At 38.2% G+C, this 20513-nt stretch overlaps 1 protein-coding gene across 2 annotated transcripts in view; it reads right to left on the reverse strand.

The window, feature by feature from the left end:
• LOC140160630 (uncharacterized) overlaps positions 1-20513 on the reverse strand; it is a 32665-nt gene that overhangs the window by 6123 nt on the left and 6029 nt on the right. Inside the window, exons 2-6 of one of the 2 annotated variants that reach the window (XM_072183884.1) lie at positions 11910-11981; positions 9593-9870; positions 8471-8741; positions 7747-8201; positions 785-897 (exon numbers count right to left, since the gene is read on the reverse strand). In XM_072183884.1, coding sequence (XP_072039985.1) covers positions 7900-8201; positions 8471-8741; positions 9593-9870; positions 11910-11937 — 879 coding nt within the window. In that variant the 5' untranslated portion in view covers positions 11938-11981 and the 3' untranslated portion in view covers positions 785-897; positions 7747-7899. Of the gene's footprint in view, positions 1-729; positions 898-7746; positions 8202-8470; positions 8742-9592; positions 9871-11909; positions 11982-20513 lie in introns of those variants that run through there. The other variant, XM_072183883.1, reaches the window with a different exon arrangement.

Here is a 20513-nt window from a genome sequence, read left to right on the forward strand (position 1 = left end):
GCTTCTTTTTCTCTTATGTTTGCACCACATATTCTTAGAAAGATATATATTTAGCATATATAACACTTTTCAGAATATCTGCTCTAAACTCCGAGAAATGAACCTTCCAAATTGGGTAAAGTTCTTTTTGGCCCACGCTGTATATCTTCCCGAAAGTGACAAGATGTGTCAAGCAGGTGCATACATAAGGGCGGTATATCAAATGGTATTGTCTGGATCATTGAGTATCGATTGTGCACGTATACAGTAACACGGATGTGTGTGGTCCTCCCCAGGTTTTGACATGAATTACAAATGACGTCGTGAGTGACCAAGCGTTTTCATTTTATTATTACAAAATTAATCGTCGTTTATCACGAGTCCTAAGAGTCGTACCAGTTCAATTCATCAAAATTAATTTGTATTAAATGAAAAACAAACACACAAGTAGAGTCATATGTCTTTCTATGACTGTATTCCTACCAAAATCTGATTTTCAATACACTAGAAACTTGCTGATATGTATATCGTTGAAAATCGCCGATAACCACAGTCACCGTGGCACAGTAGGCATCTTTAGCATTCATAGTGCAATTGGCAGTGGTTCGAACCCTGGTGAAAATTTTTGTATTTTTTATTCTTTTTACTAATGCGCTGTGCCGTTTTTCAAACACGCCCCTGAATGAAATTGATGGGCAAGTAACCCTTTAAAACTTTTCACAACTGTTGGAATTGATCAATACATCTTACCTTGAGGACCTCCTTGCGTGTGTCATTCTGAAAGTATTTTGGATGAAGGGTGATAAGGGTTTGTACGAGATCATCTAATGCTTGAAAAGATGCTTCCACCTCTTTCTCTTTCATACTCAAATTGTCATCTATATTCGTGTGCGATATGGCATTCCTTACAGTTGATACCTGATTAACACATCAAAAAAATTAATCCAAAACAATAAAAATTAATAATCATTAACATGAATTTTATCGTTATATCGTCTAAAATGTGGTCTTTTGTGAAAATGTTCCATAATTATCAATTCTCTTGAATTATTGAATTTGCAATTAAAGATTGCGTCGCCAAATAATTATGTCGTACTATAGAGTAAATTCACCACCAATCAACCAAGAACTACCTCATCTGTCTTTTTAAAAGCATTACGTAATAATTTATTAATATAAGTTATTTTTATATCATATTGGTCATTTTCCCAAAGACAAATGACGCCACGTTACCAACATTCAACTCTTCATAACGTTACGTTATATCATTTGTCAATTAGTCATGGACCATTATTTTGGCTAACTTTAACTTTTTGATATAGTTGAACTAAATTGTAATTCTGTTCAACTGGACTTACTATCAGGTGGTGGCCGCATTGCATTCTCTAAATTCAGTAAATTTTCATCGTCAACCGTGTAATTGAATGGGATTATTTTGAAATTTTAAAACGCTTGAAATATCACAAACAAATAGGCCTATGTTGATAAATAATATAAATACAAGTTAAAACCGTTGGGGTTCGATAATGAACCCCACAAAACTAACTGAGTATATTGGAAAATGTCATACGGCCGGGCGGTTTCACAATCCGCCGCCTGCTTACTATTGAAATGCCCTGAGCCTACGGGTGTCTCCCTATCTTTTTCAGGCTTTACCTTTTTCTTGTGTATGAAACTTCCATCAAATGTAATGACTTCGGCGATGCAATTTTGCATCGCCATCGACTGACGAACGGACATTGACCCAGGAGAGTTTGTTGACTTGTTGACTTGCTGTATTTGCACAAGGCGCACATTCCTGATTGTTTGCGTATTTTCGGACTTTCATAAATGAAACCCAAATTATTCCTTTTGTTAATTAATTGACGCTAATTGCATATAAATTGTCCCATTACTTCTCTTCCTCGTCATTGTGGATGCGTCTGCATTTGTGGTATGCATTATGCAGCGGAAGGTAGACGCATTTCTGCAATGGGGACGGAGAGATGCGGCGACTATGTCGACGCACTTTTGCGTCGCCCGTTTACGTCGCCGTTCCCTGATTGGTTGGTGCTGTTGCTGGGTCGACTGGCATGTGAGAGGAGCGTGCCATGAGCGTGCGCGTGGGCCAGTCATCCGATGCACCTTCACTTATGATTTGGAGCTTGTTGAGTTAACACGTGCATTTGTTTCTGACCATTTGTTTAGAGACATGACTTTCAATATAAGCGGCAGTCTCTGTATGGTTAGGATTCGTGTTTTATTAATAAATCGTGTTATTTTATGATTGTATTTCCATTGTCGTTTTGCTCCATGTTTTCAGTTCTCTGAGTTATTTATCAGGAAATCACGCATCATCCATATACCACACCCTGAGTAAATCATTACATTGGTGAGCAGCGGTGCGATTTCGATATGACTTCTGAAATCGTTAGTGAACCCACTGGTATAACCAGAGGTAAGGATGAATTAAATATGCGTGATTTTCTGGAACAGACCAAAGTCCGGCTGCAAGAATTAAAAAGCCGTAACAGTGTCCCGTATACGAGCGACTACGCTTGTGGTAGTAGGCCTACTAGACCTACAGGGACAGCTTATTTTGATTTTGACTTTGAGTCTGAAAGAGAAAGTAAACCGGCAAAAGTGCCGTCCCTCTCTGATTCAGAAGGGAGCACACAACAAAGTCCCTTGTGTAAAACGAGGAGGCCGTACCCGTACAAAACATGTACGATGTTGCCTATAAGTCCTGATGAGACGAGGTGCACATCAATGACAAAACCATTGATGAAGCCATCAGAATATGACGGCTCAACACCGCTACAGGATTATTTGGCACACTTTGAAATTGTGTGTGAATTAAATGCTTGGCCTGATGATGTCAAAGCAGCATTTTTGGCTACCAGCCTTAGAGGGGCTGCTCTTGCGGTTCTGAGTGATTTGGAAGAACATTCCAGGTATCACTATCCAGCGTTGATAAACGCACTGGACAGGCGTTTCAACTCTGAAAATAAAGCAGAGTTGAATAAGACGCTATTAAAGAACAGAACCCGTGAAAAGGGCGAGTCACTTCCAGAGCTGGCACAAAATTTGCGTAGATTAACCAAATATGCATACCCAAATACACCTAGGAGTATGCAAGACATTCTGGCTAAAGATCAGTTCTTAGACGCATTGGACCCTGATATGAGATGGAGCATATTTCACACCAGGCCTAAGACCCTGGATGAAGCACTTGATGTTGCTATCGAGTGCGAGGCCTTCAAATTGGCCGAAAATCAGAGGTCATGTCAATACGTCAGATCTGTGAGCAATCTTGAAGTAGGCCTAGACCTACAGTCGGACAAATTTGAGTCATCTGAACAAGTTGACTCGCTCATGTCGAAGGACCAAATAGTCTTACAGTCCCTGCTGGAAATTCTCAGGGTAATTCTCCAGAAGATCGAGTCTGTGCAAACTAAAGACCAAAGTTACGAAAACCAACGCCGTAACCATGGTAACTATGACAACAAAAGACACAGAAAAGATCTGATCTGTTTTAAATGTGGAGAAGTTGGTCACTTCCAAAGACACTGCAAAACGAGTCTAAACTCGACGACATCTCCAACTTTGTCAAACACGTCCGATGAACATGATCATGATGACAACTCAAAACGAGTGTCAAACGTGAAAATGATGATGCCTAATAACGTGGTCAAGGAAAACACGGACGTGGAAGAAATGAAGACTGTAGGCCTACAATACATGCACGATCCTGAAAATCTTATAGATTTTTGGCAGTTCAGTTGCAATGGCCTTGATGAACTGACAAGTGCATCAGAGGAACCAAAATAAATGGATGACACTGAAAAATCCATTTATGTAAATCATGTGAAACATGATGAATTCATGTGCAACAGTCAAAATTGTCAAGACCAGGACAAAGATAGGCCTACCAGTAAAAAGTTCTATCAATGGTCTGATAAAGACCTGCGGAAGGAACAGATGGAAGACCAAGTCCTGAACCAAATTATGTCTTGGAAAGAGTTAGATTGTGATCGCCCGAAATGGGAAGACATTTCACAAGAAAATCTAACTCTGAAAACATATTGGTCATTTTGGGACCAATTGGAAATTTGCAATGGTGTTCTTTACAAACGCTGCGACTCAGACTGTGGAGACAAAGTTTCAATGAAACTTGTAGTTCCACAGCATTTGCGCATGAAGGTGTTTGAAGATACAAATAAACACGAAGAACACTCTGAAGGCACCAAAACTATGAAAATTATTGGCAAGCGGTATTGGTGGGTGAAATGGCGTGCGGATGTGAAACGCATTTGCAAAAAGTGCGAGTTATATGCCAGAAAACCCACAAAAAGTAGATATCACAATGATGAACTACCGCTTGAACGTCAATTTATAATTGATGCCATTATGCCATTTTTACCTAATTGTGACCATGAATCAAAAATGGATCCTTCGTGGACCATGCCCTTCCAGAACAGGAAGAGGAAGTTGTCGCATATAAATTAATATAGCAAAAATCGTGTCATTATACAGTAGCCTGCACGTTACAAAAGTAGGCCTATATAAAAAGATTATCTTAATAAGTTTAAAATAATGGCACAAATTGATCGCCAAAAAGTCGATCTCATGAAAATTACAAGAAACCGGGTTTGACATAAAAGGCCTAAAAATAGGCCACCCGTGAGAAATAAAGAAAGACAGCTGTAGAACATGAAGAATGGAGATAAAAATTTCTCCATTAGGGCCTACCCATTTTGTGGGGTTGAATTGAAGTCTTTGAAGACCCTTCATGTGCGTGGATGTTTGATTATTCCGTGAACGCTAGTCGGAATAAGGGAGCGATCGTTATTTATGGCAGGGGGGAATGGGTAAATTTAGGGGGAACACGAAATTTTTTGTGATCTTGATGGGGAACCTGAAATTTTTAGTTGAACCAGGAGGAGGGATTGTTAAATTTTAAATGGAGAAAATTGGGAAAACAAGGTGGAACGCGAAAATTTTGAGCGGACGCGAGGGGGAACGCGAAATTTTTTTGTCGATATTTTTGCTGAAACACCCATTCCCCCCCCCTGCCGTAAATAACGATCGGTCCCTAAGTTTGTAGGCCTGTAGGCCTATGCATGTATATAAAAATTGATGTTGGCTTTAACGCATAAAGTTGCTTGATTGAATGAAAACGATTGAAGATGACAACAAACTTGTAGTGATATGGGTTGTGGCCTATATGATTGTTATGATGAACTTAGAAAGCCTGCGCAGGTACTTGCTGAAATTGACATCTAGGACGAATGGCCAAAAATGTTCTTTATGTCGTGCAGTTATGCTCATCATGCATCATGCAGTATAATTAATTGATTAAAAAAAGTTCTGAACTTGCTGGTCGAGTTTTATAAGAGAACTTAAAAGAAATCTAATTGATTGATAATGCAAGTTTGGATGTATATTCAAGCGAGGAGATGTGAATTTGAAATTGAAAAGTTGAAGCCAAATCAAGATGTTTTAATAACCTACATGCATAAACAAAACGCACAAGAAGTTTTGAAGTTTTCTATGAAATTTATAGAAAAAGGCACCAAAAGCTGTCTACATGCGAAATTACGCATTTTCAGTAATGTCAACCCGGAAGCGAACAGCTCCTGTACCGCGAAATTTGGCGATACAGAGCGAGTTTGCAACATTGATGACAACAGCTGCATGTCGCCGTGGAAAACAACAACTTGTGATGAAGAATTTGACGCAAATGTCGACGCAAAAGTGCGGACACCGAGGCTACAAGACCCTGAATGACTATGGTAAATGCTGACGCTGCTGTGATGATGGTTTCTGCGACTTGAATTGGATTTTGAACATTTGCTATTCATTTACATGGACATGAATGGAGACGCAAAATTGCCATTGAACTTGCATGACTGGGAACTTTTAAATACAAGCTTACTGGCGTGAGCTTGTTTGTAGCTTGCTGTTTCTCTCTGGATATATCGACGAAGGGCATAATCTCCTGAAGCTGAACTATCTTTCACCGTCTTTGGACAATGATTTGTATTTCTACCGATGGACTTGAACTTGAAAAGTTGTGAATTTGCATGCATGCACGATGCATGCAACGAACATTGACTGTCATGACTGTCAAAGCCCTAGGCTAGCATCGCCATGCCACGTTCAACGACAACGATCGCAGATTATTAAATGTTTTTGAACTCTTCGGACTAAATTTATTATGACGTGTAGTGTAAGTTGTATAGGGTAAGTGTAACTCGCTCCCCTTTTGAATTAATTAATTGTTGTATTTTCCCCTAGGCCCGGCTGTTGTTGTTTTCATCCCCGAGTAGACGCATTTATGCGTCCACGAAAAAAATGTGTCATGTTCATGTGTTCGTGAAATTGTATCCAAAGTCTCATCTGGTTTTTTTTATACCCGTGAACAACAGCTAGCGAGTTACACCTATCCCAAATCTTTAGGCACCGCTGACTTGACAGAACTCAACGTTAGGCCTTTAGGTTGAGTTTAGGGCGTATTTTTAAGATTTATTAATGAATTTGAAAACCGAAATTTCCAAATTTGTAGGCACCCCAAATTTAGGCCCGTTTTTCTTGCAATGTTTTCGGCAATATGTTGTTTTGATATGCACTTTCTTTGATTTTTGAACATGTTGAACTGAATAAATGTCGACAGTAACAAATTTAGTATCAGTAGACGCAAATTTGCGGGGCTTTGCCGCCGCTGTATTTTTGATTAAAATGAAATATTGAATTACATTTGGCCACTGTGTGAGCTACCAAAATTAATGCTTTTAATGTAAATACTTGTTTTTGTAGAACAAAATTTTCAATGCATCAATTTGAAATTCGATTTATTGTACAAGATTTGAGTACAAATCTTTTTTTTATAGGTGGGGAGAGTGAAATGCCCTGAGCCTACGGGTGTCTCCCTATCTTTTTCAGGCTTTACCTTTTTCTTGTGTATGAAACTTCCATCAAATGTAATGACTTCGGCGATGCAATTTTGCATCGCCATCGACTGACGAACGGACATTGACCCAGGAGAGTTTGTTGACTTGTTGACTTGCTGTATTTGCACAAGGCGCACATTCCTGATTGTTTGCGTATTTTCGGACTTTCATAAATGAAACCCAAATTATTCCTTTTGTTAATTAATTGACGCTAATTGCATATAAATTGTCCCATTACTTCTCTTCCTCGTCATTGTGGATGCGTCTGCATTTGTGGTATGCATTATGCAGCGGAAGGTAGACGCATTTCTGCAATGGGGACGGAGAGATGCGGCGACTATGTCGACGCACTTTTGCGTCGCCCTTTACGTCGCCGTTCCTGATTGGTTGGTGCTGTTGCTGGGTCGACTGGCATGTGAGAGGAGCGTGCCATGAGCGTGCGCGTGGGCCAGTCATCCGATGCACCTTCACTTATGATTTGGAGCTTGTTGAGTTAACACGTGCATTTGTTTCTGACCATTTGTTTAGAGACATGACTTTCAATATAAGCGGCAGTCTCTGTATGGTTAGGATTCGTGTTTTATTAATAAATCGTGTTATTTTATGATTGTACTTCCATTGTCGTTTTGCTCCATGTTTTCAGTTCTCTGAGTTATTTATCAGGAAATCACGCATCATCCATATACCACACCCTGAGTAAATCATTACACTATTTTAGATGGCTACGGTATCACGTCATATCCATGACGCATCATATGACGTGATAGCATTTAGTTCAACTTCTTAATAGTATATTTATCTACCTGGATGGTTGATAATATTCATAAATACTTACCTTTTTAACTTTGTCGTAAATTAATGAGTTATATCCGTGAAATATGGCAAAGTTCATCATTAGCATAAGCAAGCTAGCGGCGTCAAAATCACCAAGACTCTTGTAGGGTTTGCCAGGAACCAAACGAAGAACGAAAGCTTTTGCTGCTTCAATTCAATCATGATGAAAACGTGTGGGATCGACGTTACCCCATGTGATTTGTGCGTTTTGTTGTCCAGCAGGTTTGTAGTAGACGCTTTCTATCGCATTTCCCCAGGCGACGCAGGCTGGACAAGATTTCCCTGGTTTGGGTTTTCCTTTGGTTGCACATTGTTGTGGAGTTTGACACGGTTGTAATATCTTGGTTTGGTTACTATGCCAATTCTTGAGTGTCTCAGAGATGCAAGGAAGAGCTTCTTGACAAATATATTCCACAGCTAGACGCAGTCGGATGACATTATCTTTATAGTGGGGATCTGAATAGGTTTAAAAGAAAAGTAACATACTTGAAATGTTTTTGTGACCGTTTTAGGTTTCAGGACTTTTATATCAGGTTCATGATACAGAAAACTCACCTGCTTTCACAATTATTAAAAACGATTCAAGCATTAGTGGCATAGTGGCATGAAATGACCGCGATCAAGGCAAGTGGATGCAATACATAACAGATCATTGACGCAGGTTTTTATAGGTCTTTTGGATACATAATTCACGGGGTTTTACCAACAGATCGCCGCTTACTTACTTGAAGTTTGTAGACTTTGATAATGCCACTCCCACAGATGGCCAACCATAATTGGATTCCCGCTAAAACTTGCACCACTCCTGATCCAGCAAACAGTCTGGTCACTTTGGCTCTGAGGTGAACTCGTCACTACCATGATGTTTCTTCTTAGAAGATGCGCAGTTGCTACAAGAACCACGTGATCACACCATTCGCCATCTTGTGCCATTTTGTCACAATATCCACTCCAATCTGGGTATAGCTTGGTAAAGTCAACCGGGCCTTCGGGTCCCTGTATATACATGTATAATAATAATGACTAATGATTAATATATTGCATCACTGCATTTGTATCGCGCCTAACCAGGAGGGTGAAAGTGCATATAGGAACAATGCCAAAAACTACGTCACGCCGGTCACGCTATTGTTCGACTTAAACTACATCATTCGCCATTTTGTAAATATTAACGCATGATCGTTGCTTTGAAGTTTCCACCGGATAGTCTGTGGATAGCGCAAGAGCATGCTTTGACCATGCGCAAAAAAATGAATATCATGAAGATGTTTAAGATTGATTCTTAGATGTTTCAAAAATTACCGTCATATTGCATAGATTCATCAAAGAATGGTTTGAAGTACTAACCTTATTTAGTAATTTTTAAAAATCGGGAGAATTTTACAAAATCAATGTTTTTACCTGCCGGTATTACAACTCGTGAAACACATTAGTGATGTGCCTGGGTGACCTAATCTACTAACCTTTAACGTTTCCTCTATGAACTCTAACCCTCCTGCAATATGGCGCCTATTGTCTAGAGTTAAACTACATCTTTCGGTGTGTTACGTAATACTACGATGCCTATCCCATTATATCGATCCCTGGCCTAACTAAAACATTACTGATTTTAATACCTTATTACTACAATACGTATATTGTATATAATACGTATATATTGTATATATAATATTTGGCTGTAACGTTAGGAGAGATCAATCTCTAGAATGAACAAACAGTATTCTTTTGTATATACCATTAATCTATATTAACTAATATGTCTATGGTCTATGAATTTTGCAAAACCGGAATAAATGAATTATAATAAAGTGGACCAATGTATCCCTAGTTCTATCCCTGTAAATTACCTGAATTGTTGAATTGCATCGCATGAACGTCACAACAGATTGTCTTAAATCAACCGCAGACTGTGATGGAAGACCAAGAAGATTCAATTGGTCAGACACAGCATGAAAGAAACAGTTTCCATCACCCGGTGTCTGGCCATGGAATTGAAGACCTAATCGTCTGCAGTTCTGCTTCAAAGCTTTGGCAACGTCATGATATGAAGCTTGTTGCACGATCCATTCTTGTTGAGAATCGTTGATCGTTTGTAGGATCTCGACTGGGTTGTAGAGCCATTGCCCTGGGAAGAAAAAGGATCAGTAAATTACAACAAAAATGCATTTAATGTGTATGAGTAAAGGCACTTTTCGTGATCCACAACATCATCATATTCTCGATTTATTCCAAACTTCCTAAGAGTTTTACGTCATCTGAAACCTTTGCCCAAGTTTAGTTTATATGCATGTACATTTTTATTTCGTTTTGTTCGTGCCATATTTTGACATTTCCATAAGAAATAGAATTGTATTTTTTTTTACAAAATGTTAGTTTTAACTGTTAGATATGTCCTCTTTTAATTTTAGCCAAAACAGATAAGGCCAACAAAGAAAATCGTTTTTTAATACCAGACCAGCGCATCGCCAATGCGAGCAACTCCGTCGAACGTGATTCGGATCGGTTCTGTTCATGTTATGACCGTCCCGCACGCCATGTGTTATGAACATCGTGTACGCGTTCGACTAATATTTCCATCGTAATAATTAAACTGTAAAACTGCCAACGCTCATAGAAAGTGACGGAACTCTAGTCCACATGTAACGTCGATTTAATGTATCCTTTCCCAGTGCACTTGGTATATTTTTTTATCGCGAGTGATTTAAATTGAATATACTAATTATTTAGGTTCATCTGACTAGTCATATATGTGACCGTCACAAACCAGCCGTAAAGTCGCCCGGTCAATTTTGTTTTAAGTTTTAAAATGGTATATCATTTGACTTCAAACGATATCCAGAAGCGGGGTTAAGGTTTGTTGAACTTTGCTCCTTCAACTAAATGGTACCTTATTTCGGTTCTACGTATGTCTCTTTTTCCACATTGCTGGCAATAAGTATCAAACTGTCATGATAATTGGCGGTCATTTCAAACCATTCCCAAGTCAACGAGGTTCAGGAATGAATGTCCTCTGATTGTTAATTGTTTGTTATACATACCTAGACAAAATACAATGCTTTGTAGCCTACCACTTGAACAGGATTTAGCAAAAGCAAACAAAGACAAGAGCTGTTTAAGAATTCTATAGACATAGGTAGAAGCTTATTATCCTCTTCAACAATAAGATTATTGATTGGTTTAAAAGGTGTTTGACTGGCACTAGCAAAATTAAATACATGTAGCACCAACTTGAGATACCTATGAATATATATGACCTTCATGCACATTTTACACTGTAATTCAGAATACAGCTTGCCAACTTTACGGCTGGTTTGTGGTGGACGGTCACATATTTAACTGTTATTATTGCCATTTGTAAGATTTATTCATTTTTTGTTCAATTGTTTTTGAAGTATTTATTACATTCCTTGTGTTAATGCGTGACAGTATTTATTACATTCCTTGTGTTAATGCGTGACAGTATTTATTACATTCCTTGTGTTAATGCGTGACAGTATTTATAACATTCCTTGTGTTAATGCGTGACAGTATTTATTACATTCCTTGTGTTAATGCGTGACAGTATTTATTACATTCCTTGTGTTAATGCGTGACAGTATTTATTACATTCCTTGTGTTAATGCGTGACAGTATTTATTACATTCCTTGTGTTAATGCGTGACAGTATTTATTACATTCCTTGTGTTAATGCGTGACAGTATTCTGTTCACATTATTTGTGTTATTTTAGCCAGGCATTAGCAACATGTTCTCTTGAAACGTGCTGTGATTTGGCCTCCTTACCCGCTCGTTATCTATGCTAATTCCGTAAATTAATTACACGATATAATAATTGTGAAAGAGGATACCTAGCACTATACCACGCGCAGCTAACGACCTAACCACGTGATTAAATTGACTATTTTGATTGGTCAAACAGCTGCACGTAGCTTTAAATAAGCTGCGCGTAGCCATCTCCACGTAATGAGCCGCTTAGCTTGCCATAAGCGTCGGTTGGGATTTTCAGTCCAATCCTGACAGGCAAAAAAAAAATCAGGTTTGAACAAAATTAACCAATTTCATATTAGCATTCATTATGGCTTTAGGCAACACATAGTTCATTTCCATCATTTAATATAATGCATTCAAAAGTTACATTTTTAAGAAGATTAATTTTGATGCTTACCAGACAGTACAGACCCCGTTGAAGCCATGGCTGAAAATTGCAGTTGTTACATCATTTCCGGTTGTTTGTTTTCTGTGAAGAGGTATTTGAAAAACAAAGTGAAATGTACACTCAGAACGCTAGTCAGAACGCTAGTCACTTGCACTGTCATTGGCTATTGTTATACAAGCCCCACACAATCATTTAATTAGACAATGGAAGCGGTCGAATCCGGTGTTGACTGAAATGAGAAAAATTTTGTGTTACACCTTTTGACGTTATATGACCATTGACCTTTTACTCCTTAGGACCCAAAGAAAAATTGCTGCTATTTTATATTTTGATTTAAGCGTTTTAAAATTTTTACCCCCTTGTGTGACCTTTGACCTCAATAACTCACTTTGCTCATGGGTACCATTTTAGCTCCCGGCTGATTCTGAATCTACACACCCGTGGTTATTACTTTTAAAAAATTGCATTAGTACCCAACTTCACGCTTATACTGGATTTCAATGGGCTCTATCTTCGACTAGTAATGTTCCTTTTTTCAGTTAATATCTGACAAAAATCATAATGCTACATACTGTATATTTTTTTTAAATCCTGGTGTTAAACTTAGGCGTGAAATTTTCGATTTTTTTTTCGATTTTAACATGCTTCAACTTGATCAACTTTTAGCTTTACAAAGTAATATAAGGATTTTTCCCAACTGTCTAACGCACATCATCGGGGGCTATCATAATTTTGTCAGAATTTTCGTTTTGATTTAACCATTTTTCACATCAGAATGATTTTTTTTCCAAATCAACCCGTAAATATACCCATGGATGAATGATTCTGCAACTCATATAGAAATATCGATCATTTCGGCTTGTTGCTTTCGAAATACGAGTACTGAGTTGGACATTTCAGCAGTCTGGAGTGAAAAAGGGTTTTAAAATCAAAAGTTTCAAAACTTAAATTCTGGCAAAACTATAATATATAGACCCACACGATGATGTGCCTTAATATGTAGGTGGGAAAATCTTTCTTTTGCGAAAAAGTGAACACCAAAAAAAGCTCATGGGTGAAGTTCAGGGTGCGCAAAATCAAATATCTTGATATAAAATACACAATTTCATGCCTAATTTTAACACCAGGATTATTTTTAATGGTATAGCAAAGCACTATGCTTTCACCTGACGTTACTGAAAAATACAACTATTGCTTTTATTCGACCAAAAAAATTAATTTCAAAGTTGGAAGGTGTATATCAGAAAAGTGTCGGTTTCAACATGTATCGATCGACTTCCAGCACGACTATGCATAACGATAGAGGGCAGTAGCGTTCTGAGTGTGTAGTTGTTGACGAACGTTTATTCGTCATGTTCATGTTCAGTACATGTAATGATTGGTTCGCACATAGCCCAGAGAAGAGGGGCCGCGGGAGATAAGTTTATTAAGTGACCTCTTATGAGTTCGAATTTCAACCAGCCTAATCATAAAGCTCTTGTGGCCGAGTGGTTAAGGCACAGGTCTCGTAAACCTGAGGTCCCGGGTTCGATTCCTAGGCGGGATCATTTTTTTCACTTGTCTCGTTTATTAATTGCGACGGCGAACCTGGTGAAAACAATGTTTATTTATACAATTCCCGTCGACCATGCCACTGTTTTTCTATGTAATAATGATCACTTGTATCATAATGTTACATTCGTTTAAGGGGGGTCGATCTTTTGTGCGTAATTATAGAGGGCCAGGAGATTCACCCTATCATTAAAAAAATTATTTGAAGAAGTCAAAGAGCCCTAGGAATAAAAACTGTAGTGTAATTCACGCCAGATACAATTTCTTTATACGACAAAAATTAATTTTTGTAATCGATCAAAAACAAACGTTTTATATCAATTTTAAATTTAGCCTGAATCCGTAAATATGGTACCTCTCGCCCTTTTTTAGGTCAAGGCTATTTTTACCATTATGCAGCGAACCAATGTTGAAGCTATTTCACATACATGTACAAAACATTCTAGAGAATGAATGAGGTCATATAGTGTTGAAATATCTTTTGTTGATTTCGAATGATAATGTCATGAAGTCGTAAATTTTAAGGTCAAATTCCTAAAACCAAAACAAAACATTGCGACGCAGATAATTCCCGACTTATGCAATTTCATCATCACATCAGTGTCTTTATTATTTGTTTGAAACCTTTCCCAAACGTTCGTGCTATTTATGCATAAAACGGCTAATCTATCTTTACAAAATGCGTCTTTTTTTAGTAAACAAAAGGCTAAAGATGGCATTATGAGATTTATCTTTTATCATTACACTCATCCGCTTAACTGCCACGGTGGCCGAGTGGTAAAGCGCTAGACGCGTAATCGAAGTAAGTTTAGAATCACTGGTTCGAGACCCAACGAAGGCTGTGGAAACTTTTTTTTCTTCAACATTCATGATCGCATTCCGAAATGAGTCTCACCTCACCTCACCAGGCTGTGTTCGACCATTGTTGGACGTAGCCCTCTTCATGATTCTTCCACTGTTCTCTGTCTCTTGCATTTCTTGTCCATGTAGGTCCCATGTAGGCAGTAATGTCATCACGCCACCTCCTCTTCTGTCTTCCTCTTGATCTTTTCCCTGTTCTTGGTTGCCATTCTGTAAGCCGTTTAGTCCATCTGTTATCTTCCCTTCGTGCAAGGTGACCTGCCCATCTCCATTTCGCTTCTTTGAGTTTCACCATAATGTCTTTGACTTGAGTTTGACGTCTTATTTCAGTGTTCTTAATTTTATCCCTTAAGGTAATGTGAAGCATCTTCCTTTCCATTGCTCATCTTTGGGCTGTTTGTAATTTCTGTTCCAGGTACTTGGTTGTTGTCCATGTTTCTGCCCCATATGTCATTGTTGGCAATACACACTGGTTGAACATTCTACTTCTCAGATACATTGGTAACTTTTTGTCACATAGAATGTCCTTGAATCTTCCAAAGCAACTCCAACCTGCCTTTATTCTGATCAAAGCTTCTTCCCTGGTGTTGTCCTCCATCTTCACTGTTTGGCCGAGATATTTGTAACCATCCACCTTTTCGATAACATCGCCTTCAACTTCAATGACATCCTCTGACTGGTAGTTTGTCATATATTTTGTTTTGCCCTTGTGTATGTTCAGTCCAATCTTTTTACTTCCTTTATTCAGATCATTTAACTGGACCTCCATATCCTTTACTGATCTTGTCACCAAAGCTACATCATCTGCGAATCTCAGATCTGTTAGCTTCTCGCCATCTATGTTGATCCCTCTCTCCTGTAGGTTCAGCTTTCTGAATATATCTTCCATTGCTGTAGTGAATATTTTGGGGATATTGTGTCTCCCTGTCTCACACCACGCTGAATTTGGATTGTTTTTGAAACATCGTTTTCAATGTGGATTTTGGCTGTGGCATTTGTGTATATGTCCTCGAGAAATGAGTCACTTGTCGGTAAATCATGTATCGTATCCTTAATACAAAATTATATGAGATTTAATTTACTAGTACTGCCTAAATTTGTAAAGCATTATTCATTGTACTGATCATACTGATCTAATCATTTCATGCATATTGTTTGCTTCGTATTCACTTTGATGCGTGTAACCAATTATTTTGTATTTATGTATGTATTCTTTGTGAAATAAAAAGTAAATGAATTAGTGAACGAATTTAACAGGTGCGGATCCAGAGGGGGGGCGGAGGGGCGTGCGCCCGCCGTAAAAATAGCAAAAGTAGGAAATTGGGGGCGCACGCCCCCCGTAAAAACGGGAAAAGGGGAAAGGAGAGAAAGAGAAAAGGAGAAAAAGAGAAGAGAAAAGCGAGAAAAAGGGAAGAGAAAGATTAAATTGCGCGTAATTAAGTAGGCCCGTGCCGGATGCCTAAAAAACTGCACAGTCGGGTCGATCGAAGGCCTAATAGGTGTAGGTTCTGTGATTATTTTAGGCATTGCTTGAAGGCAGGTCCTCGGCCCAAAAGCATGTGAAAATCATAATACTGCGAGCCCGCTGATATAAAGCTCTGGACCAGTGTAACATTTAAATTGAGTTCGGGCCCTTTTTTGTTCAAAGCAATGATATAAATGGTGTAAAAATGATGCACCAAATGGCTTCAAGTAGATCTTCATTTTGCAACATTTCCCCCCTCAGACACCCTCTACCAGGCCCGTAGCCAGGATTTAATTTGGGGGGAGGGTGCTGATTTTGAAAAAGTGGACCTTTTTTTTCTTCAAAATTTAGACCTTTTTGGACTGGGGGCATAAAAACCCTATTTTTTCGCTCGCTACGCTCGCAAATGGGACTTTTTGGGTCAAAAAGGCATAAATTAACCTCTATTTTTTCGATCGCTACGCTCGGGAATCGGGTTTTTTGAGTCAAAAATGGGGCTTTTTAGGCCTTTGGCGTTTTTTGGGGGGGTGTACCCCTGGCTACGGGCCTGCCCTCTACGTAGGCCTATGCGTAAACAACTGGCCGTTTTCGCTTTTGTTTTGGACACCCGTACACTTTATATTGTTTTAAGTAGACTAATAACTTAATGATTAGGCCTATAATGGTCCAAGACACGCTTCGATTGGGCCTTTATTTCCGAACTTTGTCTAACTAAAATTTTACACAATAATAGTGTCAAAATCGTCCACCAAATGGCTTCAATTGGACCTTCATTTTGCACAATTTTCCAACTTATGAGGGGGGAACATCCCCCTCAGACACCCCCTGCGTATGTATATAAAGAAGTTGCCCTTTTCTAGTATGCTTTAGATACCCGGAACTTTATGTTACCTTTATAACGAATGGGGAATGGGCCGTCATGGTCATTTCACAAATTTTCCGGTCTTTCAAACTCAAAGTTTACACAATAATAGTGTCAAAATCGTCCACCAAATGGCTTCAATTGGACCTTCATTTTGCAAAATTTTCCAACTTATGAGGGGGAACATCCCCTCAGACACCCCCTGCGTATGTATAAAGAAGTTGCCCTATTCTAGTATGCTTTAGATACCCGGAACTTTATGTTAACTTTATAACGAATGCGGAATGGGCCGTTATGGTCATTTCACAAATTTTCCGCTCTTTCAAACTCAAATTTTACACAATAATAGTGTCAAAATCGTCCACCAAATGGCTTCAATTGGACCTTCATTTTGCAAAATTTTCCAACTTATGAGGGGGGAACATCCCCCTCAGACACCCCCTGCGTATGTATAAAGAAGTTGCCCTTTTCTAGTATGCTTTAGATACCCGGAACTTTATGTTAACTTTATAACGAATGGGGAATGGGCCGTCATGGTCATTTCACAAATTTTCCGGTCTTTCAAACTCAAAGTTTACACAATAATAGTGTCAAAATCGTCCACCAAATGGCTTCAATTGGACCTTCATTTTGCAAAATTTTCCAACTTATGAGGGGGGAACATCCCCCCTCAGACACCCCCCTGCGTATGTATAAAGAAGTTGCCCTATTCTAGTATGCTTTAGATACCCGGAACTTTATGTTAACTTTATAACGAATGGGGAATGGGCCGTCATGGTCATTTCACAAATTTTCCGGTCTTTCAAACTCAAATTTTACACAATAATAGTGTCAAAATCGTCCACCAAATGGCTTCAATTGGACCTTTATTTTGCAAAATTTTCCAACTTATGAGGGGGGAACATCCCCCCTCATACACCCCCCCTGCGTATGTACATGTATTAAGAAGTTGCTCTTTTCTTTATGCTTTAGATACTCGGAACTTTATGTTAACTTTATAACGAATGGGGAATGGGCCGTCATGGTCATTTCACAAATTTTCCGGTCTTTCAAACTCAAAGTTTACACAATAATAGTGTCAAAATCGTCCACCAAATGGCTTCAATTGGACCTTCATTTTGCAAACAAAATTTTCCAACTTATGAGGGGGGAACATCCCCCTCAGACACCCCCTGCGTATGTATAAAGAAGTTGCCCTATTCTAGTATGCTTTAGATACCCGGAACTTTATGTTAACTTTATAACGAATGGGGAATGGGCCGTCATGGTCATTTCACAAATTTTCCGGTCTTTCAAACTCAAATTTTACACAATAATAGTGTCAAAATCGTCCACCAAATGGCTTCAATTGGACCTTTATTTTGCAAAATTTTCAACTTATGAGGGGGAACATCCCCTCAGACACCCCTGCGTATGTACATGTATAAAGAAGTTGCTCTTTTCTTTATGCTTTAGATACTCGGAACTTTATGTTTCTTTATGGTCATTTCACAAATTTTCCGCTCTTTCAAACTCAAATTTTACACAAAAATAGTGTCAAAATGGTCCACCAAATGGCTTCAATTAGGTCTTCATTTTGCAAAAGTTTCTCACTTATGAGGGGGGCACATCCCCCCTCAGACACCCCCTGCGTCGCGCATACGCGACGCGATGACCGCTTCGCGGCCATATGGTTAGTCGCCCTCTAGCAATCTTGTGTATTTTGCGCCCCCCGTATTTTTCTCTCTCTGGATCCGCGGCTGAATTAATTAATTAATTGCTCACCAAGTTTTCGTTTGTGATTAGGGGAAGGGGGTTAGGTGTGGTCACGGGCATAGACATTCGTGTTTGGTAAAACACAACTGTGCCATCTAGTCTTCTTTATTTTGCTACGATTAATTTTCACCATTCACTCTCTGTCACCTATACATAACACGCTACCTTCTGTCTTGTATGCATGTAAGGGAAAATGAAACACTGCGTTCACTATCCGTCAGGTCAATGCAGTTGAATCACTACAGTTCACAATAGTCTTTTTCATTTTCTGACCTACAAAGTATTTTCATAATAATACAATTAGTCATCCATAAGATTTGAAGTCAACAGGAATTATATATAGAATTCCCCTGTATGTGTAACCACATTAGCTAAAATATCAGAAATGAACATAACAAGATTGACGTAGGCCTACTCCTTAATAATTTTGTACATGAGCATTTTTAATAAGAGAAAAAAGGAGTATGCGTATGGTGAAAAGTCTCAAAGACATCAAATTTGTTCACCATTTAAGTTCAATGTCGTAATGTGATTTGTTCTGTACGCAGTCATACTTAACAAAATGCTTGAAAACTGGTGAGAAGAAGCTTTACCAATTCATGATATCCGGTACTAATACTACATGTTTACTTACACAGGGTTTAAAGGGGGTACTACACCCTTGGCCAATTTTGTGCCTATTTTTGCATTTTTTCCCCAAAAATTATAGCGCATTGGTGACAAGTAAGATATATTATAGGGCAATGACTACAACTACTGCACTGAAAATTCAGCAACTCAAGGCAAGTAGTTATTGATTTATTGATCAAATATTTGATCAAAATTTTTGACTGTAACTCCACAACTGTTGTCTATGCTGAAATAAAATTTCCAGTGCAGCAGTTGTAGTCCTTGCCCCTATAATATACATATCTTACTTGTCACCAATGTGCTATGATTTTTGAGAAAATGCAAAAATCAGCACAAAATTGGGCAGGGGTGTAGTACCCCCTTAATGCAAGAAAATGCTTGTAGACTACGCCATAGTCGATTTTGATAAATCAAAACGTATTATTAATCATCATGAACGCATTCAGTTGAACTCGAAATTATGTTTATTACATATAAATACTAGTAAATGGTTATAAAAAAAAAGTTTATATAATTAGTGACATTAAAAGTAAAGTATACGTAGGCTTTAATGTATTATTGAATGCAACATATTTTAATGGCATACTTATAATGGCTCACTTCCAATACTGAACAATTCTGATTTTAGAATCTACCAGTTTCGCGAAAGCCCTAGTAAAAATCCATAGTCGATTTTTGATAAATAAAAATATGTTATTTGTCATGATTAACGCATTCATTTGAACTTGAAATTATGTTTATTACATCTAAATACTAGTAAATGGTTATACAAAAGTTCATATAATTAGTGACATCAAAAGTAAAGTAGGCTTTAATGGCTCACTTCAATACTGAACAATTCTGATTTTAGAATCTACCAGTTTCGCGAAAGTCCGAGTAAAACCGCAATCCAAAGTAGGTCCAAGTTGCCAAATTTGTACATTCTTAAAATCTTACGTACTGGAATTTACACTTGTACTCTAGATACTGTTTAGTTAACGGTCTAGGAAGGGCCGACCAGTACACTGCAAAAACAGCAGAGCAACACTTAATAAACACTTTAACACTTCATAAACACTTGTTTGTACAGTGAAGGTACAGGGATGTTAATTTATAAACACCAAAACACGTTTAGAAATATGAAGATGTTTAACACAAGATAGTGTTTAAAATATGTATTTAAACACTATCTTGTGTTAAAAAACATAAACATCTTCATATTTCTAAACGTGTTTTGGTGTTGACTGTTTATAAATTAACATCCCTGTACCTTCACTGTACAAACAAGTGTTTATGAAGTGTTAAAGTGTTTATTAAGTGTTGCTCTGCTGTTTTTGCAGTGTATAATTAGAGATTTATTTAAAAAAGTATAACCTTACCATCAGTGAATAGAAGTGGACTGATTTGTCTTCATGGGTTAAGTAAAGATATAGGCTAGTGGAAGTATAAGAGGAGTTATTGTTACTGTTACTGTCCGTTTTTCATATTCAGTGTACACACAGCGCTCCAA

The sequence above is a fragment of the Amphiura filiformis genome, chromosome 9 (assembly GCF_039555335.1).
Source record: "Amphiura filiformis chromosome 9, Afil_fr2py, whole genome shotgun sequence".
NCBI classification, from domain to species: domain Eukaryota; kingdom Metazoa; phylum Echinodermata; class Ophiuroidea; order Amphilepidida; family Amphiuridae; genus Amphiura; species Amphiura filiformis.